General features: G+C 37.3%; 1 protein-coding gene across 1 annotated transcript in view; it reads right to left on the bottom strand.

The window, feature by feature from the left end:
- The window catches only part of AQR (aquarius intron-binding spliceosomal factor), a 91,058-nt gene that overhangs the window by 35,644 nt on the left and 41,868 nt on the right, over positions 1–13,546 (bottom strand). Inside the window, exons 16-22 of the mRNA XM_055435891.2 lie at positions 12,759–12,900; positions 9,452–9,630; positions 6,344–6,511; positions 4,487–4,656; positions 3,179–3,420; positions 984–1,130; positions 161–230 (exon numbers count right to left, since the gene is read on the bottom strand). Of these exons, the coding sequence (XP_055291866.2) occupies positions 161–230; positions 984–1,130; positions 3,179–3,420; positions 4,487–4,656; positions 6,344–6,511; positions 9,452–9,630; positions 12,759–12,900 (1,118 nt within the window). The remainder of the gene's footprint in view (positions 1–160; positions 231–983; positions 1,131–3,178; positions 3,421–4,486; positions 4,657–6,343; positions 6,512–9,451; positions 9,631–12,758; positions 12,901–13,546) is intronic.

Here is a 13,546-nt window from a genome sequence, read left to right as displayed (position 1 = left end):
TTGAAATGAGTAGTGTCCAATGACATAAGATGCCACAATTACTTACAAACCCTTAATTCAACTGGGTTTCTGTGCTTAAAAATGGAATATACTCTGAAAATCTGATGCTTACTTCTAGTCTGAATCCATTTAAGAACTAGTAGAACAGTAATTCTCTTACCATAGTTAGCCCAGGCTGCATTCCAGCACGGATGGCCTCTATCTGTGTATGAGTGAACTGAATTGTATTACTGCAAATAAGAGTTGATAAGAAATTGGTTAAACATAAAGATGGATGATGTTAATAAGAATTTAGACAAGGAGAGGTCTGGACATTTGCTCGCTATTTGTCCCTGGTCTCCCAATCTCTTCTTCCTCCCATCCGAGCCCTTTCTGTGGCTGTGCATGTGCAGCAAAAAGTACATAAAGACATACTCTTTTAACGAATCTTAAATGTACAGTACAGTATTATTAACTATAAGCACAATGTTGCACAGCAGATCACGTGACTGACCCAGTCTATTCTGAATGACTTTCTTTACCTCTGCCCCTTCACAGACCCATTAAAACTGAATGAATCTTATAGAAAGAAAAGACTACAGTCATTTTTCAATATGGTTAGTCCAGATCTTAACTGGAGTGTCACAGTACTGGGTCCCCACCTAATACCAAACACAATGCCACTGTATTACTCATGACACACGCACAAGGGTAGCTGCTAAACATAACACATGGTCATGAAGGAAGAACCTTGTGGTCACATTCAGGCAGACTGCTAACATTTCTTTTTCATAGCACCTGAAAATGTTTCTTTTTGAAATATTACAGAATGGCCAAAAATGTCTGAACTACTGAGTCAACTAACAGAAGAAAAGTAAAGAGGGTCCAGAAACAGAAGTTTCTTAAAATTTTCAAAGAATCAGAAAAACTTTTAAATATTACTAACCCATGTGAAATAGCAAACTATCATCCATTATTATAATTAGCATTGGCAGTGGAATTACCGTTTGGGTTGGTTATAAGGATAAGGACCTCTATTAGGAATAACATGAGGCTCAACAATCAAAGTTTTTGCCTCCTCAGCGTCTTCATCTTCCCCGTCTACATCCTTCCGCTTCTTCCCCTTTCCACTTCTTACTGGAAAAGTTATCCTACAAGACCAAAACCTTTGTTTATTTTCACAGTTAACAACAATTTGCCAAGTACCTGTCTCAGGCATGACACTGTACAGAGGACAATCATGAGCAAGAATCATTTATGGTTTAAAGGAACTTACTCTGCATATAAATTTCCAAAAAGTAGATTTAAAAGCACTGAAATGTGGTTAAGGGCGTTTAGATTGAGAAAAAAGCCATCTGATTAAGGGAGAATCAAAGAAGAAACATTTATCTAATTACTTTTTCCTATGGGAAATAACTTTTTTTTTTAACTGGGATAATATTCATATAAAAGTCACCATTTTAAAAGGTTCAATTCAATGGGTTTTAGTACATTCACAATATTGCACAGTCATCACTACTCTCTAAAGCCAGAATATTTTCATCACTCCAAAGGAAACTCCATGTCAATCAAGCAGTCACTCCATATTCCAACTCAAACCTAGCCTCTGGCAATCAGTCTACGTTCTGTCTTTATATCAGACTATTCTGGTCATTTTGTGTAAACAGAATCGTACAGTATTTGTTCTCTTCTGTCTAGCTTCTTTCGCTTGGCATAATGTTTACAAAAGAAAATTTACATACTTACAGCATATTCACTGTAAAGTGCTTTACACATTGTCCTTCATTTAATCAGAAAAGGTTTTATGGGAAAGATAGTATCTAAAATGAATTTCAAATTTCAAAAGACATTCCAGGAAGAAACAAATAGCCAGGTCTACAGAAGTTTAGGATACAGTAGAGAAAATAAGGCTAGCGAGAAAGGCTGGCACCTTGTTATGACACCTCTGGAATATCAAGCCTTTAAGGCAGAAGTTCTTAGCCTGGGGTCAGGGATACCCGTAGGTACCTGGTGGAAAGTCAATGAAAACTCTTAAGATTAAACTAAAAAATTAATTCTCTATTTGTACTTTTTCCAGTCTTTGTTCACATTCTGAAAAAAAAAAAACAGATTAAAAAAAAGCTAAGAGATCAGTTTTTAGTCAGACAATGGAATGACTCTAGCAGTAGGCATCATATGCTGCTAAGTCACTTCAGTCGTGTCCGACTCTGTGTGACCCCATAGACGGAAGCCCACCAGGGTCCCCCGTCCCCGGGACTCTCCAAGCAAGAACACTGGAGTGGGTTGCCATTTCCTTCTCCAAGGCATCATATAATGGATTTAAAAAAGGAGACAAGAGGCAGGAAAGACACTACCATTACAAAGACTGAAAGTGCTGAGGGTTTCAATAGGGAGCCATCAGGACTGACATTTGGAAAAAAAAAAATGTATCCTTAAGGAAGAATCTGTAAGACACAGCAGGAGTTATGGGAATAGAAAGGTTAAAAAATAACGCTCAGATTTCAAGATGATTTTGCCATTAACAAGATTAGAGAAGTACGGAGGAAGACTAGGTTTGAGAATTAAAAAGGGTACATGTTTTTAATATGTATAATTATTATATGTATGTTTAACGGTTAATTAAAAGCTATATGTTCTAATTTGCAACTAAGAAAGTAACTAAATCCTTTGCTAACATCCCAGGTATACCTAGTGCTTTGCCACTAATTCATCCGATGGAATTCATGAAGCATTCAGTACTTCAGGTACTGTTCTTTTTTTTACTTAAATTAATCCAAAGTTCCTTTAATTCTGAGTATAACAATATTATTAATATTTAAAATTGTGAAAGCAAATGGGGTTAAAAGAAAAGAAGAATTTTTTCCTAAAAAGCAAGAGTTCAAAATCACATGGCTCTTTATATTAATTAGGACTTATTTCTTCAAAGGCTACAAATATATCAATATAATACTCATCAAACTGATCCCTTGTAAGATAAAGGCTACTTTTACTGTGGTCTTGAAATAGCTACTACACAAGGAATTAGAAATGGAGTCAAATAAAATAAATTTATCCCAGTGATTATATGGGGAAGGTGAAAACTACCCAAACAAAATCTAGATATGATACTTAAAACTTAAACTTTAGTTACAGTCCCGATGGCCTCACTCAGAATAACTACAGAAAGCTTGGAAAGGAGTATATCCAGTTTTGACTTTACCTGAAAGGGGGTATCTGTAGAGCTGGGTCATCCACAGTTACTTTAACATTATGACCAGGAAAGCTGGTTTTTAAATGTTCAATGGAGAGAAATGTATCATTGAAATCAAGGGTGGCAATCTGATTGGGCATTTTGGAATAATGTGCACTACTTGGATCCCCATAACCTAAAATGATGTCATGCAGCCAGTCAGGTACCACACAATCAGTATTCATCAGGTTCCGGATAGTCTCCAGCACAGCCTGTCAGTAAGACGACAAAAACCGATTTGTCAAGAAGACATCTCAAACATTTGCACTTCAATGGAATGTAGAGCTGGCTGCACTAATCCAGAATTCCCAAGTGTTTCAAGGCAAGAAGCTATTTTCTGCTGACAGGTGCTTGGCTAGACTGAATCAACAGCTATATTTCCAGCTGATACCATACACTGAGTTAAACAAAAGACCAAACTTAGCAAGAACAGTTTATCCATTAGGAGATCATTTAGACAGAATGTCATAGATGAGTTTACCACTTGACTTCTGTTGAGTAGAATGAAAATCTGACCAGGTTGACACAATAGCAAGAAAACATTATAGAACAAACCCTTGAAAAACATGTTTCCTCTTAGAAATTACTGGAGTTTCCTCCACCTTATAACCTATAGTTCCTCATTACTGAGACCACATAAAACCAGAAGCACATTAATGTATACCTTGATTGTGAAACACACCACACTTTAGAAATACTAAAATCAGCACTGCTAGAGATAAGAAATAATAAATGAACAATGATAAAAATGAAATGTCTAAATTTCAGAATGAAAGAATTAGGACTACAATAAGAGGTCCCTATAATAGTTAATATATACATTGTCAAAAGTAATTACTAAAAGCCAAGGCAGATTCTTAGACTTCCCAATAATTATTTCAACAAAGTGATCTATGCAACATATGAAAATCAGAAGGCTAGGCAATTAATTTCAAAGAATAACAAAACCAGACATTTTTATATTATAAATGCTATACATCCAACAAATAATGAAATAACAAGATAGTGTATGTTAATCACACTTACATTATCTTATTTTCTTGCCCTAACCTCTACCTAAAATTCTCTTAGTCTCATCAAAAGACAAAATAAGATTTAGCAAATAAATCTATTTTATATTTAATCTATAAGTTAAGAATTTAAGAGATTTGTTTAAAATCAAAACAAAAGCAGTGATCACTATTTTAAATCTTTTTAAACCTAGTATCTATGTAGTTATGGCTTAAAAGTTATTCAAATGAAGACACAGCACTTTTACTCATATAGCCCACAAATTACCTTAAAGTTATTTTCCTTTGGTTTTCTTCTCATTATTACATTGAAAGTTTCATACACATCTTCTGCTCCATTTTGTATAGTATTGGTCATATCTTGTTGATACTGATTTGGATCCAAAAACACTCTAAAAGTCCTTGATTCTCCTCTAAGACTGGGTCTGGGTTCAGGTCCTAGACATTTTTTTTCAAAGTTTGTTAAATGAAATATATACGTTTCAAATATCAAAGTAAGTTAGCAGTATTCTTTTTCTAGAAATGAGTAAACTATTCAGACTTAACTGCAAGCCATTCCTCCAACGAGAATGACTTCCACTCATCCATTTCAAATTCCAAGCTGAAAAGATTTTCTCCTTTCTCTAAATTGTTACTATTTCTTCTCAGAACAATGGTGTGATGTTCACTGTACGATGCCATCAACTGCAATTATTTGTGTATGCCCTCAACTAGAATAGGCGCCTTACAAGTCAAAGAACTTCACTTGTGTCAGTTACTCATAGCTCCTTCTATGTGTGTGCATGTTAGTTGCTCACTTGTGTCCAACTCTTCTTGTGACCCCATGGACTGTAGCCCGCGAGGCTCCTCTTGCAGGCAAGAATACGGGAGTGGGTTGCCATTTCCTTCTCCTGGGGAATCTTCCTGACCCAGTGATTGAACCTGGGTTTCCTCCACTGCAGGCGGATTCTTTACCGACTGAGCCACCAAGGAAGCCCCAAGGAGATGCTTCTAAATACGGTTATGTTTGCATCCTGGGTAAGATAATTCCCTCCAGAAGACAGTTCTGCTGAGGTACTTAACATCCCTGGCCCCATCCATCAAACATTAATAGCTGACCATCCCTTCCCTACCCCAGTCATATGACATCATAGATGCTGCTGCTGCTGCTGCTGCTGCTAAGTCACTTCAGTCGTGTCCGACTCTGTGTGACCCCATAGACGGCAGCCCACCAGGCTCCCCTGTCCCTGGGATTCTCCAGGCAAGAACACTGGAGTGGATTGCCATGTATTTTAAATCACAGGAGAGTGTTGTTTCCATTTATGAGCCACTGCTATCGTGAATCGGGGGAAGGCAATGGCAAGCCACTCCAGTACTCTTGCCTAGAAAATCCCATGGATGGAGGAGCCTGGTGGGCTGCAGTCCGTGGGGTCGCTAAGGGTCGGACACGACTGAGCGACTTCACTTTCACTTTTCACTTTCACATATTGGAGAAGGAAATGGCAACCCACTCCAGTGTTCTTGCCTGAAGAATCCCAGGGACGGGGGAGCCTGGTGGGCTTCCGTCTATGGGGTCACACAGAGTCGGACATGACTTAAGTGACTTAGCAGCAGCAGCAGCAGCAGCAGCTATCATGAATCAGGTCAGTGAAACTTAAAAAGGAAAAATTAGGAAAATATATCAGTGAACAACTATAGGAGGTATTCAGAAGTTTTTAAAAGCAATAAAGTATCATAAAAGGAAGAGTTTTAAATATAGGCAATTTCAAAATTGCTATCCATCCGATGGCTGGATGGCATCACTGACTCGATGGACAGGAGTTTGAGTGAACTCTGGGAGTTGGTGATGGACAGGGAGGCCTGGCGTGCTGTGATTCATGGGGTCGCAAAGAGTCAGACACGACTGAGCGACTGAACTGAACTGAACTGAATTTCAAAAGAGCCTGTCCAAAATCTAAAACAGAAGTCCAGAAACCATATTATTTATCTCTAAAACTGGGTGGTAGGTACCCTACACACTTCTATATATATAATCCTTTGTGCTAATTTAATATATAAAACAACTAAAAAATCACCTAGGACGCAAAAAGGCAAAGAAATTTATCATTATGTACACACAGTCTTTCAAAAATAAAGATCATCATACCGTCTTCAATGACACGCCCTTTATCATCTAGCATGCCCTGGATTTCACAGCCTCTGACATAAACTAGGCCAACCTGCTCAATAAAAGGTCTTCTTCGGTCAAACTTGGTACCATAAGGTTTTGTGGGACGCACAGTAATTAAAAAGCATACATCATGCTTCCGAAGGCCTAGTAAAACATAAAACACATTTTCACTTATTAGAATACTGTTGCTTTCTGTCTTCCATTGGTAAATTATCTTCCTTTTATCTTTGGAAAAGATATAAAAAACATTTAAAATGTCAGAGATGATCAATGATTATATTTACTTTGTAATACAATTATAGATTTCCTATACCTTTAATAATCAATGTTTGAAGCAATAATTAAATAAAAATTTCTCTTTATATTCAAATGAGAAAATTTATGCCATATATACATTCTGAATAAGTCCTCTACATCATGTTACAACTCCAAAATTAGATGCTTGTCATCTTTCTTATTTCTAACATTCTTAATAAGTAACCAAAAATATGGCTGGCATCTATATCATATTTAGCAGGTTTCTAACATCAGTTTAAACTATCCATCAGGGGCATTTCAACAATAGCCTAACCGCATTTCACCAGAACAGGTCAACTCTAGAATAATTCATCGAGGCACGAAAACATTGTTTACAGACAGCATCTTGAAGAGACAGCCAAATATATGTTGCTTCAGTTGGCAAATACTGAAATTTTCATAAGCAAATGTCAAGAAACAGGAGACTTGTGCCGAAGTCCATAGTTTCCCATTCATTAGCTCAAATAATGGATTAAATAAGATGCCCAGCTCTATTAAAAGCAGACATACTGGAAGATGAGGGATTTTTATTTAGACCACACAGCATGTAATGTTACATATCATTTTTCTCATTCATTTTTTGTTAGTTATTGTATAGTATGAATGCAAATTTAAACATTTTGCTTGCTCATAACCTTGGTAACAAGATAACGCAATCAAATTAGCAAATGTGAGTGTGGCTAATAGTATTAGCACCATTCTGGTGGTTTCAATATGGAATATGGTTCAAGTGTGCTAGAAATAATAACTGACTCATAATAATGAATTGATTGCTTATTTCCCAGCAAATTCTAGGCAATGAAGCAGAAGAACAATGACAATGAAGGGGAAATGATCTACTGTGAGTGGCACTGCCTGTATAACTTCTGATGCACACAACTCATTGAAACCTCCAAGTCTTAGTGTCAAAGAATTGGGCCTGAGAAGTAATTTTGTCCCTACCAATGTCACTTTTTGGCATCACTGAGGGATACTGTGGGATGTCTCAGTCCACATTAAAAATATTTGTATTACAATAATCTCAACTCTTTCAACCATTTGCATTTACCCCATCCTGGCTCTGTCTTCTAGATATTTCAGTTTCATTAATTCTGTTTCTGTAATTTTAAGTGGGGTAATGGAGAAGATAATGACCTGAGCTTCATACTTTCTTGAAGAGACAACGATCTTTTATAGTATTTAGCTTCATTTCCACAAAACATTTTACAGGACAATGCTCATTACTGATTACAGAACTTCTCTCTCATTTTTTATTTGGTTGCTCTATCTGGAACCAATAAAGGGCCTGCATTTTGGCTCTGGCTTCCCAGAAAATACTCTTCTACCCACCATGAACCTGACTGGGGTCCCAACTCCCAGGCCACAGACAGGTACCACCTGAGCTCCGCCTTCTGCCAGATCAGCATTAGACTCTCATAGGAGTGTGAACCTCACTATGGTGCATGCTCTTTATGAGAATCTAATGCCTGATGATCTGATTCTGCATTATGATGAGTCGTATAATTATTTCACTATATATCAGAGTGTAATAATAACAGAAATAAAGTACACAATAAATGTTACACATTTGAATCATCCCAAAACCATCCCTCTACTCCCATTCATGGAAAACTGTCTTCCATGAAATCTGTCTCTGGTGCCAAGAAGATTGGGGACCACTGCCCCAAATAAATCACTCATCCCACAATAACCTATTGCTTCCTATCTTGCCCATCAAAATTTACCCATTCTATTTCTCATCTGCCAGAGGTCCATTAAAATAAAAAAGTAAGATGACTTGATGGCCTTCTGATTAGCAGTCTCCCAAGTAATAGAAGTAAGGAGTTCCCAAGGGGTTTGGGGTAAAGAACCTCTTCCCCCGCTTAACATCATAATGAGAGCTTGTCTATATATCTCTACAAAGGGTCTTTGCTTCCCCCAAAGTTTTATTTCCAGGCATCACTAGTACTTCTAGGGGTGGCCAATAAGTTACTTCAGTTCATTACCGACTATGTAAAACTGTATTTATCTTAATATCTCCTCAAGCTCTACGGAGCAATAAATGTAAGATCTTCATCAGCAATTGAATGCCTCTCTCACAATTCAGCAATAACAAAAGTATACATTATTTTAGATGTGTAATGTGCCAGATTGGAACAGTTTTGAGGGATACAGGAGTCATAAAAACAATCTGTCACAAACTCTACCCATTATAGTGGCCATTTGTTAAACATCTGGCCAGCTTTGTTGCTGGATTCCTTCAAAATTATTTGACAAATGTATCATACAGTCCCTGAGGTTATAAACAGCTATATTGATAGCAGTAATTTCTGAAAACTGATCCATTAAGGGACTATCCCTTTCCTTCCGGCACGCCGCAAAGGTAGAAGGAGATAGAGCCCACCAGCTCCTGTTTCTCATAACAGGGTATTAAGAGCTGTCGTAGACAGCTGGGAATAGAAAAATGCCAATTTAAATCCATTTACGAGCCATTTCTGACACATTTTAACATTTAAAATGCTCTCCTCTTAGCTCTGCCAACTTCAATTTTTAAAACACTCCGATATACATGCTATTTTATGCTTTTTAGTAGAGTATTAAGGTATTTAATTATTATTCTGTATGATCCTTAGTGTTTTTACTAGTAATAATTATAAATCAATTGTCAATTTTTAAGCCAAACTTTAAAGATAAAATTTAGTACACTTAAAAGGGCAATATTTAGTATATGCGTTTTTGTTAATGCTGTAAGCAAAAGTCTATAAAGTAAAAGACAAAAGGTAACCACTTTTTGAAATACAAAATTACCTTCCCACTCATCTTTGATGTGATCTCTGACATTCAGGTTGATGGTAACATCTGCACGAACTCGTGTTGGCCAGTTTTCACCTATGTTGGGTTTGGCAACCTCAACCACAGTGAATGCCACAATGGGCTGGGCCATTCGTGCCCAACCACCAAACACTACACCACCATACTCTGATTGCCTAAAAAGCAGAAGCAGATGATTACTCAAACAAAAAATAACTTTGCCCAACTTTTAGACAAGTTAAACTAGTGACTAAAAATACATGTTTAGCTAGTATTTAAGCCCTTGCAATAATATGGAAATCTTATTCCTAAACTTAAGAAAAACATATAATTTATATATGTAAGAGCTGAGCCATTTTGTTAAAGAATAAAATTATCCAGCATTCAGTTTTATATTTTTGCCCTTTCTCCCTCTTCAGATAGTTGCTCAGTTGTATCAACTCTTTGTGATTCCATGGACCGTAGCCTGCCAGGCTCCTCTGTCCATGGAATTCTCCAGGCAAGAGTACTGGAATGGGTAGCCGTTTCCTTCTCTAAGGGATCTTCCTGATCCAGGGATTAAGCCCAGGTCTCCCGCACTGCAGGCAGATTCTTTACCATCTGAGCCATCAGGGAATATTTCTAAAAGTTGTTTCAAAAATATTTTAGAACAAATTAGACTTAAAAAAACTAAAGATATGCAAAGGATATCTATGCAAATGATTTCTTTAGGGGAAAATATTTACAATATTGAAAAGATACTGCCATGAACGGGAGCAATCAAGCTAGGTCTAATAACGAGAACCACTATCATGCAAACACTCATTATTTCTTCTTATACTAGTGCTTTAGCTTTTACATTAAATAGTGTATTTGGGAAATTTGTAATATTAAAAACTGCAGCAACACTCCAAAATTGGAAAGTACTGCTGAAAATAACATGCTTACCAAGATAAAGAAAATCAATATTCTAAGGCTTTTGGAAATAACAAAAAATTGTAAAACTACATGACATCAAAGAGTGAAACTAATTAAAAATAAAGTTTGCTATTCCAATGACTTGGTTAGTACTGAAACCATTTCTAAAAGGCAATGTGTGTGTGGTTAGTTGCTCAGGTATGTTCGACTTGGTGATTTCATGGACTAGCCCTCCAGGCTCCTGTCTGTGAAATTCTCCAGGCAAGAATATCGGAGTTGATTGCCATTCCCTTCTCCAGGGGATCTTCCAAACTCAGGAATTGAACCTGGGTCTCCTGCATTTCAAGCAGATTCTTTACCATCCGAGCCACCAAGGAAGCCCCTTAAAAAGGCATTACCTTGAGCATAAAAGCTTCTGTAATAATTTTCTATCATGTTCTCCATTCTTTACAACTTTAATATAGTTAATAGACCATAAAATTCATTCATTGTAAATGTGTAATCCAGTAATTTTCAGTAGATTTATAAAGTTGTTCATCCATCACCACAACCCAATTATAGAACATTTTCATCATGCTTTAAAAGATCCCCCTCATCCACTTCAGTCAATCCTGTTCCTACTCCCAAGCAACCACTAATCTACTCTCTCCAATTTCTTCCCTCTTTATAAAATCTACCTGCAACACGAGGTATTAAAAAAGTATAGATTCCTCATAAGCACATCCTCTTATACTGCTCAGTAGTTTCAACAGCCTGAAAATATGATTAGAACTGTGTAATGAGTAAAAATGCCTCTACTACTTTTCCTCCTTCAAAACATGAAACAGAAAGAAGACCCACCCTTTTAGATCTCATTATTTTTAACAGTTTTCAATGATGGGCAGAAAAATAAATTTTTCAAAATTTAGAAAAACTTATTATCAGAAATTATCTCCAAAAAGTCATATATTCTACTCGCAGAAAATAATGTAAGCTAAAAAAACTACTTTATTAATAAACCATAAGAACTGTAAGTATTATTGCTTTATTTGGCATTTAAGTAAAGTATAAGTGCATTCTACTTGATGAACTGCTAGCTATGAAGTCCCTACTTTGCAAAATGATCAGTTTGGTTCAGAACACATAAGTGCAAGGTAACCATAAATTGTAAGGCAGCTTTCTGATCTAGCACTCCCCCGGGGTCCAAACAATGGGCAGTGATTTCAGCAGAGCTGTGGGCAGAGATGATCAGCCAGAGGGTATACAAATTTCACAGTGCTGGCCTGCCCACTGACTCAACTGATTATTAAGTCAAAAATACTTTATGCTGTGTTTTGTAGTCTCACCCAGAATAACTTTCCACATAATAACTAATTAAAAAATAGAACTGTGTATGAAATAAAATATGGAAGTGAAAAAAAAGGATCATAATCACAGTGTCCATGCAGCTCTCTGTAATTAGTCAGGAGAGAATCCTGGAAGATACCTGAATCAGTTCACATTTAAAACACGCTAAGCTTTTCACAAAGAATGCAGTATAATTATGTATATGTCAGCATGGTGTGACACTAATGTGATGAAAACTCATTTTACAGAATTCTTTCACTCATTTTCACTCATTTGTGATATATAACTTATCGTCAATAATAATTTCATACTTCAAATGAAACAGTGAATGAAGGGCATTTACCCAAAGTCAGTCATGTCTGAAAAGCAAAACTAACCATCACAAATCTTATAATGCAGAACTGCCTATAGCAGAATGAAAGGCTTTTCTTAGCTAGAGGAGTTCCAGACGTAAGCTAGCAGGTGGAAAGTTGAGTTTGGGCCAGAAAAGTTCCTAAAATAATGGAACCTACTCAAGAGGCCTTAAAAATGAGGGCTAGAGATTCTGCCTCTTCAAGGCAACCTATGGAGGGAGGGCCAGGGAAGATTTTCCAATATTCCGCTCTGTGCAACGTTCAGCTATGCCCCTCATCTCCTGCCAGGTCCTTTAGAGAGGCTGACTGAGACTCGTGGTGACAGCCGCAAGAGCAGTTGGGGTAACAGAATACCCCTTTATCATAAGCTTCTCCCAGGACTTAAACCGCCCTGCCTAGTACATGCCTGCCGGGCAGCCCATCCCTTCCCTCTTTACCCTTTACTATTGCCCAACTTACTCCCGCTCCCATCCCACCTCCCAGAGCAATGATCTCTCCTCCCTTTCCCTCAGTCTCACTCCCAAGTACCCAGAAACATATTTTCTATTTTAGTATTTTGGATATATCTAATTCACATTAAAGAATTTCTCAAAGAGTAAATATTTCTTATTTTGAAGTGCATCTTTGCGCCAGATGTATTATTTCTAAATACATGTGTGAGGTTTCTGACAGAAGTATGTCAGCCACTGTTTGTATCTCTTTGTTGCAAGTGGAACCAATTTACTAACCATGGCTTCATTCTGCTGACACTATCCTCGATGTCCTGCCTAATTTCATAAGTTGATTCTAAGCGGAAGAGATTGAAGTTCCTTAGGAGGTAGTCATGAAGAGTCAAAAACTGCAGATTCAACTTCGGAAGAGCAAGACAACCTGAAAAGGAAAATAACATCCACATTGAATTTCTTTTTTAAAACCAGACATCTGTTTTATATATATATAAAAAAAGGCACCACAAATTTGTTAAGAACTTAATTTAATAGTGTTAAAATAGAGCATATTTGAGAACAGTGTGGAAATTCCTTAAAAAACTGGAAATAGAACTGTCATACAACCCAGCAATCCCACTGCTGGGCATACACACGGAGGAAACCAGAATTGAAAGAGACACATGTACTCCAATGTTCATCGCAGCACTGTTTATAATAGCCAAGACATGGAAGCAACCTAGATGTCCATCTGCAGACGAATGGCTAAGAAAGCTGTGGTACATAGACACAATGGGGTATTCAGTTCAGTTCAGTTCAGTCGCTCAGTCGTGTCTGACTCTCCACGACCCCATGAATCATAGCACGCCAGGCCTCCCTGTCCATCACCAACTCCCGGAGTTCACTCAAACTCATGTCCACAGAGTCGGTGATGCCATCCAGCCATCTCATTCTCTGTCGTCCTCTTCTCCTCCTGCCCCCAACCTTTCCTAGCATCAGAGTCTTTTCCAGTGAGTCAGCAATTAAAAAGAATACATTTGAATCAGTTCTAATGAGGTGGATGAAACTGGAGCCTATTATACAGAGTGAAG

The sequence above is a fragment of the Moschus berezovskii genome, chromosome 9, assembly GCF_049115385.1.
Source record: "Moschus berezovskii isolate FMDL1 chromosome 9, NW_MosBer_1.0, whole genome shotgun sequence".
NCBI lineage: Eukaryota > Metazoa > Chordata > Mammalia > Artiodactyla > Moschidae > Moschus > Moschus berezovskii.
The sequence above is the reverse complement of the archived record's forward strand: the minus strand, read 5'-3'. Positions and strand labels throughout refer to the sequence as shown.